Source organism: Lichenostomus cassidix, chromosome 2 (genome assembly GCF_008360975.1).
Source record: "Lichenostomus cassidix isolate B80296 chromosome 2, HeHo_3.0, whole genome shotgun sequence".
In the NCBI taxonomy this organism is placed as follows: domain Eukaryota; kingdom Metazoa; phylum Chordata; class Aves; order Passeriformes; family Meliphagidae; genus Lichenostomus; species Lichenostomus cassidix.
Window position 1 is genome coordinate 128067018 of NC_139482.1, and position 15413 is coordinate 128082430.

General features: G+C 42.0%; 2 protein-coding genes across 9 annotated transcripts in view; one reads left to right on the plus strand and one right to left on the minus strand.

Moving 5' to 3' along the window:
- Positions 1 to 1206: 1206 nt before the first annotated feature.
- Positions 1207 to 7676, minus strand: RBM12B (RNA binding motif protein 12B). Of its 3 annotated transcripts, none has more exons than XM_085053207.1 (3): positions 7538 to 7676; positions 4566 to 4611; positions 1207 to 3874 (listed from the first exon to the last, which is right to left on the minus strand). In XM_085053207.1, the coding sequence occupies exon 3, from the start codon at positions 3844 to 3846 to the stop codon at positions 1747 to 1749; it is 2100 nt and encodes a 699-aa protein (XP_084909333.1). In that variant the 5' UTR covers positions 3847 to 3874; positions 4566 to 4611; positions 7538 to 7676; the 3' UTR covers positions 1207 to 1746. The 3 variants fall into 3 exon arrangements, with proteins under 3 accessions (XP_084909333.1, XP_084909334.1, XP_084909335.1); XM_085053208.1 differs by having other exon boundaries at positions 7534 to 7627; XM_085053209.1 differs by lacking the exon at positions 4566 to 4611 and having other exon boundaries at positions 7538 to 7665.
- Positions 7677 to 7738: 62 nt separating this feature from the next.
- The window catches only part of TMEM67 (transmembrane protein 67), a 34384-nt gene continuing 26709 nt past the window's right edge, over positions 7739 to 15413 (plus strand). For 3 of the 6 annotated variants that reach the window (XM_085053202.1, XM_085053200.1, XM_085053206.1), the window contains exons 1-6: positions 9346 to 9538; positions 11526 to 11614; positions 13060 to 13153; positions 14613 to 14712; positions 15167 to 15236; positions 15331 to 15405. In XM_085053202.1, the coding sequence (XP_084909328.1) occupies positions 9352 to 9538; positions 11526 to 11614; positions 13060 to 13153; positions 14613 to 14712; positions 15167 to 15236; positions 15331 to 15405 (615 nt within the window). In that variant the 5' untranslated portion in view covers positions 9346 to 9351. Of the gene's footprint in view, positions 7867 to 8029; positions 8178 to 9345; positions 9539 to 9828; positions 10457 to 11525; positions 11615 to 13059; positions 13154 to 14612; positions 14713 to 15166; positions 15237 to 15330; positions 15406 to 15413 lie in introns of those variants that run through there. The other 3 variants (XM_085053204.1, XM_085053203.1, XM_085053205.1) reach the window with 3 other exon arrangements.

Below are 15413 nucleotides of genomic sequence, written 5' to 3' on the forward strand. Positions count from 1 at the left end.
GTCACAATTAAGTTTTCAGCATGATAATAAGGTCAGGGAAGTTTATTTTGAGGATTCTCATGTCTTTATTTTCCCAGCAACATCTTCTGGCTTGGCTCCTTGATCTCTGTTATAGTAGCTATTAAATAAAGCACCAAATTCTTGGGGTTTAATTCCTTTTAAGTTCAAAGAATTCAAAATTGTATGATTCTGAAGTTAATTCCTACCAGACATCAGAAACGCTACACTAACCTTTTAAAAATTACAGAACAAAAACTCCCTTGATTTTGTTTGCTTGTATCAAACAGTTTGCATGGAAGTTTTGCAATGACGATAATGACTTCACACAAAGCAATTAAGGTTTGACCAGTTTGGTGGGGGGGATGATCTTCACTGGAAAGTCTGCCCAGACAGCTCTGTCCTTAAAGCCATTAAAGATGCAATGTGCAAGGTCTTGAGGAGCCCATTCTAGGCAAAACTGCTTTAAAGGGGAGGACTGCAACAGAGATCTCCCTACTTCATGAAGTTATTTTTTTGGTATTGCCCAAGCAAAGGTTAAAAGTTTTCACTGCCAAGTTGCAACTTTGTTGTCTCAGTTTGAGGGGACTGAGACTTAATTCTTTAGTACTACAGATACTATCTTGCACAGTTGCAATGTTAACGAAAGTCTTTACCCACACAACCAAAGCGTCCTACTAAACATGAATTTAGAAGATGCAGCTTTTCCAAGCTACCTTTTATTTCTTCCTAAAATTTAAATATGCTGGTACCAAACCAATGAAAACAACACGTTCTAAATGCTGACATAAGCATTTATTTTATTATGTAAGAAAATAACATAGCTGGTTGTCAGCTTGTTGCCAGTGACAGATGTTTGTTAAAACTAATCAGAGATTGACATGGAATGCATCCAGACATCATTATCAAGTTAGTATTCATGTAATGCAGCATGTGAGGATAAAACAAAGAGCACTGAAGTCAGAATTCTTGATCTAATTCCAACATTTTCTGCCTCAAGGTACTAGAGTGAGTGAGAAAAAAGCCTGTCTTAACTGATGAATACAGCCTCTGCAATCTCTGTAAACTACCCATTCTTTGCTGTGTTGACAAACTACCAGTTCACTCTTTCTGGAGGAAGCAGCCAGCATCGTTCTCACCAAGACCCAGATATGCTGACCATAATAGTTGAGGTCGTTAACTATACAAGTTTTAAATATAAGACACACATTTAAATGGCAATTTCTTTTTTATTTTAAAAAAGTTGCAAAGCCAGCTAATGAGAACAGGAGGCTCTTTAACAGGAATGCCTGCAAACACATGAAACCGAATAAAACCTGAAGTGTTTACACAAAAACAACAAAAAAAAAACCTGGTAATTTTTAAAGTTTCATTAAGCTAATCTCAGTAAGAAGTGTTATTTACTAATGCAGATAGCACTGAAAATCTTCTATTTGAACCGCTTGTGTGGTCAGTCAACCAGCACTTATGTTTTTATTTGATGCAAAGACATAAGACTGGAATTAAACCAAATTTAAAAAAAAAAAAACAAACAAAACACCAAAGCATTACAACTCCATCCCTTTAAACCTTGATGTATGACAATCAGTATCCTACAGATATTTCAACCAAGAGCTAAACAACTGAACTGGGTATTATTTACAACCATTCATGGCAACTGTTTCTTTTGCATCTTCCAGTAATTAAAAGTTAAGGTAACTGTCAATACTGTCAAACCTAGAATGTGTTATTAGAGCATCTTTTCCTCCTTTACAGCAAGCTCAGCTTAACTTTCCGTGGACCAATGGGCCTATCATTCAGTTCATTAATAGCAGCCATAGCTTCCTCATAGTTTGTCATAGCAACAATGGCATCACCAGAAGGTAATCCTTGTTCATTATACTGCACAGAAACTGACTCCGGTATCACTCTGTAGCCATAAAAAAAATCCAGAATTTCATTAGGAGTGGCTTTAAAAGGTAAATTTTTCAATAGGATAGGAACAACACGTTCAGAACCACCACGGAAATTTGGATCTGGCATAAATCTTCCTTCAGGAAAATTTCCCATTTTATTATTCCCAAACTCCATTCTGCCAAAAGGTTCACTGTCACCACCAAAATCCATGAGGGGTGGCGGACCCCTAAAATCCTTAGAAGGGCACATGAAGTCCTCAGGGGGATGTCTAAATTCAGAATGATGCCTAAAGTTCCCAGGGGGACCAAATGAATGCATGGGTGGCCCTTGTGGTGGCCCAGATGGTGAACCAACTGGACGGGAGATGTCACCTCTGTCATATGGATGTGAATGGCCGTGCATTTCATTTGGTGCAGATAGTGGTGCAGGTACACCAAACTTCTGCATCTGGTCTTGAGATATAAGTCTTATTAATACTTCTGTTCCCAAAAATGTCTGACGATTTAAATTTTCTGCTTTCATGGCTTGTTCTTCAGATTTGAACTTCACTAGTGCTTCTCCCAGTCCAACTCCTTTTTCATCATAGAGCAAGTAAATATCATCTTCATCAATATCAAACCTTGCAAAGAACTTTTGCACTTCAATTTTTGACACATCAAATGGAAAATTCCTTACATAAACACACGTCTTAGGGCTGGAATGACCTTCCCGGTAACTTTTTTCTGATATGGCCTGTCCAAGATGATCTCTGTCCGGTGATCTTTTCCTCTCACAAGAGTCAATTATTTTCAACATTGACTTTCTTGAAATTGGAAAAATGTAAACAGGACGATTAAGAAGAACCTTTCTATGACATTCCAAAGCAGCCTGATATTCTCTCTCACTCCTTAACACTACAAAGGCATCTCTAGTCCTTTTCTGATGCTTATCTGTTATAATCTTGATCTGTTTGCTGTGTATATCCAGATCAGGAAAAAAATCTCTCAAATCTCTCTTCTCCACATTAAAAGATAGATTTCTTAAGTGTATGTAATATTCCTGGCTGGGAGATGAACGAGAATGTGTTCTTTGTCTCCTTGGTGATCTTGAACGAGAATGCTTCCTTGAATGCATGTAGCCTGAACTTTTTGGAGAATGGTCTTCACAGAAAAAGTGATCCATTTCATCTGGCATGTCTATCCTCCCACCACATTCAATCCACCGTTCCTCTGTAGTTGGACTAATTTCTATAAACCTCTGACCCATGTACTGTCTATGACGTTTAAGTCCTTCTAAGGCATCACCAGGTGTAGCACATTTTACTAAGCAATCACCATTGTTTAAACCGTTGCGGTGCTTTATCAGAATCACTTCATCCACACGTATCCCCGAAAGGAAAGCGCGTACTTCAACTTCTGTTGCAGAGTAAGGTATACCACGGAGAAATAAGTAACGATCATCTGGGTTAAATGGGTGAGAATCCTTTCTTAACTGGTAGTTTGACTTGGGCATACCCATATCACCATGTCTTGTGCCGTTGGTGTGGAAACCAGCCTCCAGGCGATTTGGTGGCCCATAACTAGGTTTTCTTATTCCTTTTGGAGAAACTGTAACTAAATGTGGTATGTCTCCAACACTTGATGTACCAGAACCATTAGTACCTGTTCTTCTAGAGCCAGACATAGTTTCTCGTCCCCCACGGTCAAATCGTTTCCGACTCATTTCTATGGTACTCTGCATCTCTGCCTTGCTGCTGAGAAAGAGCTCTATGCGCGAGTCCTTGATAAACCCTCCCGAACAGCTCATCGCACGCCGTGCATCTTCATCTGTTGCAAATATAATAAAAGCCTCCCCAATCTCGCCTCCAATAATATGCACACCTCCATCAGGAATATTCAATCCCAAGAAGAAACGACGAATATCTGGAGGACCCGCAACAACAGGAAGCCCCTGTAAACGGATGACTACAGCCATGCTGAGCTCAACCCACAGCAAAAATCACCTGCAGACAAAAAGGTACACATGATAGCACGTCTTTAGTACTCAGCTATTACAGTATCTTATCACTAAAGAAGCTGGAGCCTTTTTAAGGAATGCCCTTGTCTCAATCAAGAGAGAAGGTATCAAAAAGCCCACAAGTTCACAAAAGCAAGATTAAAACAATTCACTGAATGTTGATTGGTCTGAACAATTAGCTACTCCACCAGAACACGTGCACAAATCTATCAATATTCCCTACCCTAAGGACAACAAAATCCATCTAAGTCACTCCTCACCATCCACAATACCTAAAGAACACCTCAAGTCTTTCACAGCATAGTTACTATATGCCAGAGATCTCTGCCCAAGCCTAAGGAACAAAAAAAATCCGGTTTACTTTTGAACAAGACACTAGTTGATAAAAGGAGAAAGGAAAAAATAACTACGTCACTGGAAAATGAAGTAATACACAAACAGTGATGACTTTACTGCTTTGACAAGTTGCTCTACCAAGTGATCAGTTCTGTTCAATAATGTATGTTTTCTCAGCATTCAAAATGTTGTCTCTTTGATGTAGTCAGAGTATTAACTGCAGCGGCCACAAGCACTCAGGAAAGCATATCCTAGTTGCCAGCCACTAGTCTGTGAGGAAAAAGGCTGTATATGATCTTGTCACAATACTCAGTGAGAAGTGTTAAGCTTTGGCAGCTTACCTGTTTCTGCTTTGGAGACCTGATAAATTCTGTAAAATCAACTTAACTGTGGAAAGAAAACGAAACATAATTAATGGCTGATACCTGTACTTTGCTTTACACACTGTGCTACACTGCTGCAGCTCATCCATAGCAGTGGCTAATACTAAAGCCAAGCATGTTATGAACCCATGTGAAGAACTTCTTCCACGATCCAAGATGCCATGCACCGCATCTTTGTGTTTCCATTTCAGAAGCAAAAGAAATTCAAAATTTAAGGTCATTTCTGGAAACGATGAATATACGATGAGATTACTTGGTCATCAATTGTGCCACACAGAACTGTTGCAATGAAACAGACTGACAGTGTATCGAGGGAACAATTCTCAACTGAGTTCTTGGAAGATGCTTAAGTCCATCTCAGGATTGCAGGATGTATCCATTCTTCTGAAATCCACCTGGTTTCAAAGTTCACAAGAGTATGCTACTCACCAGTCCAGCACTGCACTTAATGTACTCAGTGAAGACTATCAAATGAAAGAGCAAAAATATCCAACAAGGAGAAGCTTCAGAAAGTACCTGAATTTACAAAGCCAACATCAGTATTTTCCCTATATCCTTACTGTACTGCCTTTCAAACATAAGAACAAGAAAAGTTTTAATACACTGATGTAAACATACCCTGATTTTCAACATTTTCTAACATCACACTATAAACAGCACAATAATCTCAGAACAAAAACAAGCCTCTGTACCAAATTACTGCATCCCTTTAAACCAAACGCTACAGCCCAACATTCAAAGCATTTGAGAACATCCCTCCTATAAACCTTGCCCTACAAAGCACCAGATCCTGATGACAAGTTATCTATCAATAACCATACCTGCCACCCCTAACTTCGCAAAACAAGAGCAAAACCCAAATTCTGCAACTAATGGATTCCATGTCACTTCTGCACCAGTACTCTGTAAGCACAACAAACCAAAAACAACTGCCTATTTAGAAACTTCACTAAAGACCATCTGTTCTCTGTACTTCTGTGGGGAGTCGACTCCAGCCAGCAGCCAAGCACCCACACAGCCAATTGTTCACTCCTCGTCCCCATCAGTGGGATGGGAAAGAACAAAAAGTCAAGAAAACTTGTGGATCAAGATAAAGACAGTTTCATCAGTGGAGAGAAAAATGCAAAACAAAGGAAATCATTCATCACCTCCCACAGGCTGACTGATGTCCAGCCTTCCTCCAAATAACAACTTCTTGGGAGCCAAGAAAAAATTCCCCCAAAGAATCCAAAACCATCAAACAAAATACTTCTTCCTCTACCTCAGTTTTTGTTGCCGAGCATGACGTTACAAAGCATGGAATATCCCTTTGGTGAGTTTGGGTCAGCTGTCCCAGCCACATTCCCTCTCAGCTTCTCACCTACTCTGAGCACACTCACTGGAGGAACAGAGCAGGGAAAATAGATAAAGCCTTGACACTGCGCAAGTGCTGTCCAGCCACAGCCAAAACACCGATGTGTTGTCAACATTCCTTTAGCCACAAATCCAAAACACTGAACTGTATGGGCTGCTGTGAAGAACGTTAACTCCATCCCAGCCAGACCCAGAACACTTTACAACGTGTCTTCTCAACAGATGGAACAGCAGTGCCAAAAGGCATGGAGAATTCAAAGGCAGAATTTTCATACAGCACCTTCATGTCTTGAAAAAGCAAATCCGCTGCCCTGCTACTTTGCGTTGTATTTAATCTGTAGTACTTCTGGATTTCACAACTCCACTTTCTTATCCCAATTTTTAAACATCATTCACAACAGCTCTCCTCCGTAACTCTTCAGTGACAAACAGCAAGTTCTCCACGATGCACCAGGGATACAATACACAGCCTTCAGTGGTGAAAACCAGACACAGTGATTCCAGATCACAATGTGATCTCTAAGAAGTCCACAAACAGAAATGCAAGTTCAAATAATAAGCTCTTTCTGACTGTATAGTAAACAATCAAGCATAGGTAGAAAGCATAGACAAGCCATCCAACAACCTAAAGTGCATGACCAAAAAGAGCTGACTTGTCATGAAAAGTAAGAGCTACTCATTAACTGAACAAGAACTTCAGACAGAAAGGATTTGGAGAATAAACAGATTGACAACTTCATGCCACCAATTTAAAAACACAGAGGTGTACACAGGTTTATGAAATTTTATATATGAGCAAAATTGGCTAGAAAACAGTACAATACCAATTCTTCCACAGCCTCGGAAAATTCCAAATATCATTAAAGCCATTAAAATAAACCACAATTAGTAAATACTGTAAGAAACTAAGCCTGCCCTACACTAGTGTTTTTATCATAACATTGAAAGATTATACAGACTGTATGCAAGCTAGAAAGAACATCCACAGAAACATCCAGACTATAAAACTGGACCAGTGTAGAATAACCAGTGGATCAGGGAAGGTTTCTTATTCTGTTCGTCAAAATAAGGCTTAATAGTGGGAGCGGGCTGCTGCTAACAGCAGTTTTCACAATGCTAGAGGAAGACGTCAATGAGCTCTGCAGCTGGGCCCGCTACGCGGTCCAATGTGACACGGAACCGCTTCGGAGCAAGTCGCCCCGGCGGCAGCAGCGCTGCTGGAGGGTCCCGCCGCGGGCGGCAGGGCAGGGAACGGGCCAGGGGGACGGGGCGAGGAGAGGCCGCCCCGCGCCACACGCGCTTCGGCCCGCCAGAGCCGCCATTGCTCCGGCCCCACGGAGAAGCCCGTCTGCCTCTTGACACCGCACAGGGCTGAGGGAGGCACCGGGAGCGGGGAAGGGGGTGGGAAGCCCAGGGACACGAGGAGGCCGGGGGTCGCGGAGCAGCCGCGCAGCGGTTCCGCGAGGGTCGGGCAGCCGATAACCGGTTCCCGGCGCAAACTCCGCGCCGCCCTCGGCCACACGCCGCACCCCGGGGAGACGTGCTCTGTCCCTCACGCCATCCATCCACGCACCCACCGGACACGCCGCTCGGCCGGGCCCCGCAGCTCCGGTACGGCTCCGCCAAGATGGCGCCGCCTCCGCTGCCCCCCAACGCTGAGGGGAAGCTGCGCTGCGCGAGCGCTTCCGGCCCCCGAGCGCGGGGCTGCGCGCGCACCCTGCGGGCGGGGCGAAAAGCGCCGCTGCCCTGTGGCCCCGCCCCCTGCAGCCGCGCGTGCGCAGATCGGCACGCGGGCGGGAGCCGCGCCGCAGGCCGTGCGCATGCGCTGTCCGTGCGGGGTGGGTGTGCGGTGCCTGTGTGAGTCGATCCGCTGGAGCTGTAGAATAATGAATCTGTATGATTGTAGGTTTGTATCGTGGCAGACCTGTGTGATGATACATCTGTATGCAGAGCCGCTGCCCTGCCGTGCTGTGCGCTGTCCGCAGGCAGCTCGTTGTGCCGGCGCGGGCCGAGCCTCAGGCATCGCTCGCCGCTGCTTTTCAGACACGATTTCAGACACTGCTACAGACACGATTGCTGACCCAGCTCGGGGCTGGCTCAGGTTCGGGGTTTGAGAGGAAAGGCAGGCAGGGATGGAGGGATGGAAGAGGAGAAGGAAAGGTTCAAGGTTGGGTAAACGGAAGGGCAGAGGCAGAGTACTTCGGTTGTGCAAGAGAGGTACTTTATCCTAATGTTTATCCTACCTGCCTTTCCCTGTCTTTACATGTTATCCCGTCTTTCTATGCATATTCAGTACTTGTCTGCTCCATTTTACATAGAAAAAAAAATGTACCATTTATTGTGGATTGACCTAGCAATGTTGCCGACTTTAGGAGCTCTCTCAACACAGACACAGTCTTGTTTAGCTAGGAGGCATTATTTATTCTGGGCAGGGTACAAGGTGGAGGTTTCCACGAATCAAACACACCGCTGGTAAAAAGTTACATGTTTACATTGTCAAATTGACATAAACTTGAGCTTGGGGCAGATAATTCGTCTTGAAGATAAAACTCTAAACAGTTGTTGAGCCAGCAAAATAAATCCAGCGAGAAATAAAGCATGTCGAAAATCATAATAGGCAATTAGCACGCAGGAGAGGGACAAAGAGGAATTATTAAAATCCGGGACACAGTGTCCTGCAAAGTTTTGGTAACATTTGAGGGCATGGGACATGAAGCAACGGGCAGAACCATGCACAGAAAGCTCCATCCGAGCATGAAGAACTTTACTGTGCGGGTGTATTGGAACCCAGGCTGCCCAGAGGGATTGTGAAGTCTCCCGCACTGGGTATATTCAAGAACTCTCTGGTCACAGTCCTGTGCCGTGTGCTCTGGGATGACCTTGCTTGGGCAGGGAGGTTGGACCAGATGACCCACTGTGGTCTTTTCCAATCTGACCCATTCTGTGATTCTGTAAAACGTGAACAAGATTGTGCTGACAAAGGCGTAGAAGGTAAAGGGGAGTAACTTTGGCTGTACAGCCATTGCTCTGGGCATTTGTGTTTTCACCCTGTTATTACATTTGTGTTTTCACCGCTTCCCTCTCTGGGGAGAAATTACAAACACGTGTTACATTTGTGCGATATTCCGTGCACCAGTTCTAGAGACGAGGTGGCGGGAAGTGCAGACCGGGCCCCGGTGTCCTCTGGTCTCTTGCTCCTCATCCCGCCCCAGAGGAACAGGAGGGGTTTGTCTGCAGCCCGTTAAACGCTCACAGCCGCTTGGTGCCCGCGCTCCGCGCTCCCCGCCCGCCCGGCGGACGCTCCGCGTGCTGCGGCGCCAGGCCCGCTGCGCTCGCCGTACCGCGCGCGAGGCTCCGGCCAATCGGCGCGCGCCGCCGGGGCGCGGTGGCCATGGCGACGCGGAGCGGCAGAGCCGCTGGTGCCGCGCTGCTCGTGGCGCTGTGGGCAGCGCTGCCTGCCGCCCGCGCCTTCTCCGTGCCGCTCCAGCGCCCCGCCGACTGCGGCGCCCACCGCTACTTCGACAGCTCCCGCCTGGCCTGCGCGCCCTGCGGAGCCCACCAGCGGCAGAGCGCCGGCGGTGAGGGGGGAGGCGGCGCTGCCGGGCCCGGGGCGGGCGGGGCGCGGGCGGCTCCGCGCTGGATCCGCCCCGGCAGCGGGAGAGGCACGGGCGGGGCTCGGGCTGTGGCGGTAAAACGGCAGCCTCGGGGTTGGGTCTGGGAAAGCCGCGAGAGGGCCAGGATCTCACAAAGACCTAAGAGGACCCAGCACAGCTGTGATACAGCTGATATACAGCTTAGTGAAATGACTGTACACCTTCTATAATAACCTTTCTTTCCTCAAGCATTATAGATCTTTGCATTTTCATCTGTAACTTTCCACAGGACCCTGAATTTATGTTCTCGAACACTTCTGTAACTTGAAACTCCTTGTCAAAACTGGAATGTCAGAGATAGTGAATGTCTGAAATCGTCAGGCTGTGCCCATGCTAGTCCGAGTCCCACGCAGGAACCTGGAGCAGATACAACACGCCCTGACAGTACTAAATGGCAAATACAGATAGTTGGTCACTTTCTTTAGGTCATAAGACGGTACTAAAGAGTCCGTCTTTTATAAATACACAGTCCAACAAGAGTGGCAGTTCCCTGTTGTGTGTACAGACACAAATTTGAGACTAAAACCCAACAGCATCTCTTTTCAGAACTGGTACCTCAGTCAGCAGCAGGGATGTGGATGGCTGAATTCACAACTGCTGTATCAAAGCTGGCCACCTTTTCCAGTGCCACTATAATACCCTAAAGAGTGATCCCATAGTTCACTTACACAAGAAAATTACACTATATTTGTTTTCAGATGTCCTGATAACATGGGTGTCTAGATCCATAACTCCCTTTTAGGCTGAAGCTTTCTCTAAATCAAGGGCTTCAAGGAGAGAGAAATTCCAAGGGGAGGTGAAGGGTTTATTTTTTCCCTGCAGCATCTGACTGGAGCAGTCTAGGTAGGTGCCACTCAGTGCTGTTTGCATCTTGACTGAATTCCACTTGTGATTGCCAATACACTCCTTGGCAAGCTCCTCACTGTGGATTCTGCTATCAAGTGACATGCCTAAAAATCTTGTGACACTGTGAATGTCACAACTCAGACCTTTTCATTGATGTAATCCACTTGGGCTTTTTCTTCTTTAGAATTAAGTATAAATGGTTGATCACTTTGACAAATGTGCCTGTACAGCTGGTCTCACTAGAATGTACTTTAAGTTTATAAAACTTTCACAGAATTTTACGTTATTTTTACCTGCACAGTTCAATAAGCTTAAATAATGAAGTGCTTACTTATTGGTGCATATAATCAGTTTTGGTTTGTAGAATGTGTTTAAAAATATGGAGAGAAGTTCATGATAGTGAGACTGGAAAAGTACCTGAAAAAGAAAGTTGTTGAGCACTAGCAGATGGGTGCTCTGATGTGCCATGGAAGTAGTGTTTAATTTCATACAAAATATTAAGGATGTTCTGTTCTCTCTTTTATATTGAAAACCGTTTAATATAAAGCTTGATCTCCATGCACAATTTTAAAAGCCTTGAGTTTAAAATGGCTTTCCATACAACAGTTGTATTTTGAAAAACCTTTGCAAAGGAACACATTTTGGTTTTAGGACTGAATTCATATTTAAAAAATAAAAACTGTGTACAAACATATCATGCTGGTGTTTAGAGAAGAAGGCTGTGGCAAGATTTAGATTGAGAGATTATATCTATTACGGTCCAACTGGTAAAGTTTGGTTTAATTAAAAAACCCCACAAAAACACAGGCTTTGGGTCCCTGTTCCGGCCTGGTAGATCAGTCAGCCTTGTAACAATTTCCTAAAACATCTGTGTGCAAACTGCAACATTTTTTTAAAAGCAAGATAATTTTCATGCACACCTCATTCAAGTATTTTATGTGTTATTTTATGTATTATCCAATAATCCATCTTGATCTCTTGAGAACAATAGCAGTTGTTCTTAGTACTGTGTCACAACGGGTCAGTTTTATGTAGATTAAAAGGGCATTTGTTTTGTTTTCTTCAGGTAGTTCCTGTGTATGTGAGCCAGGGTACAGGATGGTTTCTAGTAATGATGGGTTCTCTGTTACTTGTGAAAAATGCCCAGAAAATATGGTAAGTGTTGAACTTTTCATGTTTTGCCATAATGACATAATAGTAATCATAATCATCATGGTTTTTTTTTTTTAATTTTAAATGTTATCCTGACTGCAAGTTATTTTTCATTAATTTAAAATATTTTTGCATCTCAGTCTTTGCTTGGAAATTTTAAAGACCATGCTTATGGGTAGTATTTTTTTCAGTTTAGAAGTATCTATTACTATTATTTTGCAGGCATTTTTTCATTAGAAATTTGACCCCACAGACAAAATAAAATTTTTAAAGTGTTTTAGTTCCTTCCACTGCTTTTCTTCTCTGCTTCATCCTTTCCCAGAGACCACAACTCTGTTGAATGTTAAAGACGCTTTTCAGTTCATAGGTATCTTAACTGATCATTTATATAAATCCTGTTATTGTAATATTTAGGCAGGGTATCTTCATGGCCCCTGACACTTCATCTTCTTACTTCTTACTCTTAAAATGAGCTGCTCTTACTATGTTACTTTAATTATAAATATCTTTAATGTTTGGGCAGTTCTTTTTACCTTCCTTGACAAATTAAATTATAATTTTGTGTCATATTCACAGCATTGAGCCAGAAACACCAGGCTTAATCAGCTTTTTCCCACTATAGTAAATAAAGAAATGTATTTTTCCAGCAAATCAACTTTTCAGGGTGAAGCCTTTCTGAATACTTCTTTCCCTTCAATAACTATAGAAGAACTCTCCGGAGACTGGCTTAGTTGCCTGAGTTAAATGTTTAAGGCCTAATGGGCAATGTAGGTAATTTCCCTCTTCTTTCCATCTCCTTGCTATGTTAGACAAAGACTTTGGCACATATCCTTTTGTGTTGTGTTTGTTTGCTGTTTCTGTCTCTTTCCTGCAATGGTGACATTTGCCTTTGATCTACTGCCAAGGCTTTTGTAAAGATAACATGATGATAGTGGAGAAGGGAGTAGCATCAGTAGCACTTGGGAATGAGCAGTTACCTTCATTTTCCTCAGTGTTTTTTATCTGTAGTGCAGTTAAACTATAAAATAAGTTTGGATGTGAACTGCCTGGGTAGGTGCACAATTGCAAACAGTTATATAAGCTGCTTCACTTAGAACTCCTTCATTTCCATTACTTGTGTATATTTATATGCAGCTGTCTATGAACTATTGTGTTTATCCAGTGTAGGACCTCTGTATCTCTTTTTAAATATTCTGCTTTTAATTTTCACTGAAGGATGTAAGCTAACAGATTCAGAAGAGCTTTACATTTTTTTCATCTGTGTCTGCATAGGAATTACTTTTTCTGGATTGTTTAGCCATTTTTTATCTTTAAAAGCTTCATGAATGTTATCAGTGTTTTATCTGAACACAGTTTCTAGTAACTAATGGCTGGATAAGGCATTCTTCACAGATACTGGGTGGTGCCTGTATTTTTGAAAATTCTAATAGTTTTACATTTTATTTTAGAGCGGAGTTACTCAAGATGGGTGGAATTGTATTACTTGCCCCAAAGGCCTGACTTCGAATGGAAATTGTAAATGCCCCAATAACGAAGTTCTAGGTAAAAAAATATGTCGGTTATGAGATGATAGCACTTATTTTAAATACTTGAGCTTACTAAGACATGCTCTTCTGTTAAATGAGAAAGAAAATTTTACTTGTGTTTACATATCTAATGTAAAAGTTCAACATTCTTCTTGATCTTAATTGTCATTTCTGAAAGACAACAGCTAAATCTGTACCATTGCTCATTACAATAAGAACTGTTGTGCAAGCATTCCATAAATGAATACTGGTGTATCCCTTCCTTTAAGCTTCTTGGCAATGGATGGAGTCATTAAAATTGGAATAATAACAATGTCAATATAGACTATAAAAACAATTCAATGTTTTGAAGTACAAAAAGCAGTAAAGAAGTTATACCTACATGAGTAGGTGGAAGAGAACAGCCTGAGCAAGCCAAGCACAGGGCTGTGCGTTAGTGTCAGTGGATGTCATGCCTCCCTGAGACACCTGTACCTGTGACTTTCTGAGATGTGCTTCCCGATACTTGTGCTTCCCTATATCTGTGCTTCTTACTTGATGCTCTCTGGTAGTTGCAGATGATTTTCAATAGACAGAAAAATAATGTTTAATTTAGTGTTTGTGTTAAAGGGATTTTTGCTTATTTTGGATAGTATAAACCTAAGAGCAAAGTACAGTTTTCATCAGTGGTGTAAAACATAAAAGCTCTTGGGACCTTTAGTTTTCCTTATTTTCAAAGACATGGAATGCCTACAAATCTTTAGGTAAGTATTATAAATGTTCACTTTGGTTATATTTCCAACAGAGTGTATTGGAGAATCACTGTTTTCCAGATCAATAATTTTCAGTTTTCCTAGGAATCTGGAAAACAGTGAATGCCACTCTTCTACCTTAAATTTTATGAGAGTTACAAAATACATTATAAGCCTTTATGGTAGAATACTGAGAGCAAAACTGATTCCATAATTGGACATGCAGGAAGAATATTAGTATTGCATTTTTTAATTATCTTTGGTTTGGATTTTTTTTTTAATAATTAGATTTGAAATCTATTGCCAGGTGATTTAATCAGTGGCAGATGCAGTTTTGAAATTTGGAAATTGTGACATGTCCATGAATCATTTCAGATGAAATTTAAATTTTTTCCCCAGTAATTTGCAAACTTGATGTTTTGAATTTTTGCTTTGCAGTGAGCCTTTGTTTGAAGTTTGATTTGAAATAAATAACATAGGAGCAGCCAAACTGGACATAAAATGTTGCATTTCTCATTCAAAGTAAACTGCATGTGCACAGCTGTAAACAATGCACACATACATGCATGAATGTGCATTTATAGTGGATGTTATTTGCAAGTTGTGCTCTTGATTTTTTTCAAAATAAGCTCTTTGAATTTATTTTAGATCTGCACGGATGCTTTATTTCTTCACACTTTTCTTAACCTGTGTGACACTTCACATTGGACCATTTTATCACAGTTGCTTTTCTTTTCTGCTTAGTGGAAAGGAGCATCGATGGCATTTTGCTTAATGAAGCACTGTGCATACATTGTAATGGAAGTGAGCAGTCGTTCTCTGCTTCAGATGCATCAGGAAGTAGGTGGGTGTTCTTTGCCTTTTGTGATGATAAATTTGAACGTGTCATGCTACTTTTAAATTGAATATTCCTGAGGAACAGACTGTATGTTTGGGGTGGAAGTTTTGAAGGCAGGGAATGGGAAATCCTCAACTCCATATCAAACCCGCAGTGTTTTGTGCTCACTGAAGTCCTTATATGACAAGCAGCTTGGGTTTTTTGTCGTGCTTTAGTGTGACTAAAAAGCAGGCTTTGGATTGGAAGCAGAACAGAATTCTGATTTTGATAATTAATTATTTGATTTATTTTCTACTTCACTGATAGTAGAAACAAATTGGTAATGACTTTTGAATTTCACTTCAGATGAGTGAAGTTGCTGACACTGTTCCCAGGCATGCTATCTAATCAGCTTTCACTGAGTACTAAATCTCATACTTAACTACATTTTAAGTGCATTCTTCATATTTATGATCCGTAGGTGTGTAAGATGTGAAAAAACATTCATCCAAGTAAGCAAGTCTTGTGACTGCAACAGCCCAAACATTCTAGTAAGTAGAAGAATGGTTATTGAAGTTCAGAAAAAGAAAAGTTATTTTGACAAGTGTATCAATATCTATTTTTTTATTCTTTTATTTCTTTCAGACTGGGGGATTGTGTTTCTTGCCTCATGAAGGCTTACCCCCAAAGGGAGTTGCAACTGTTCGTTTTGCACAGCTAGTAAGTGT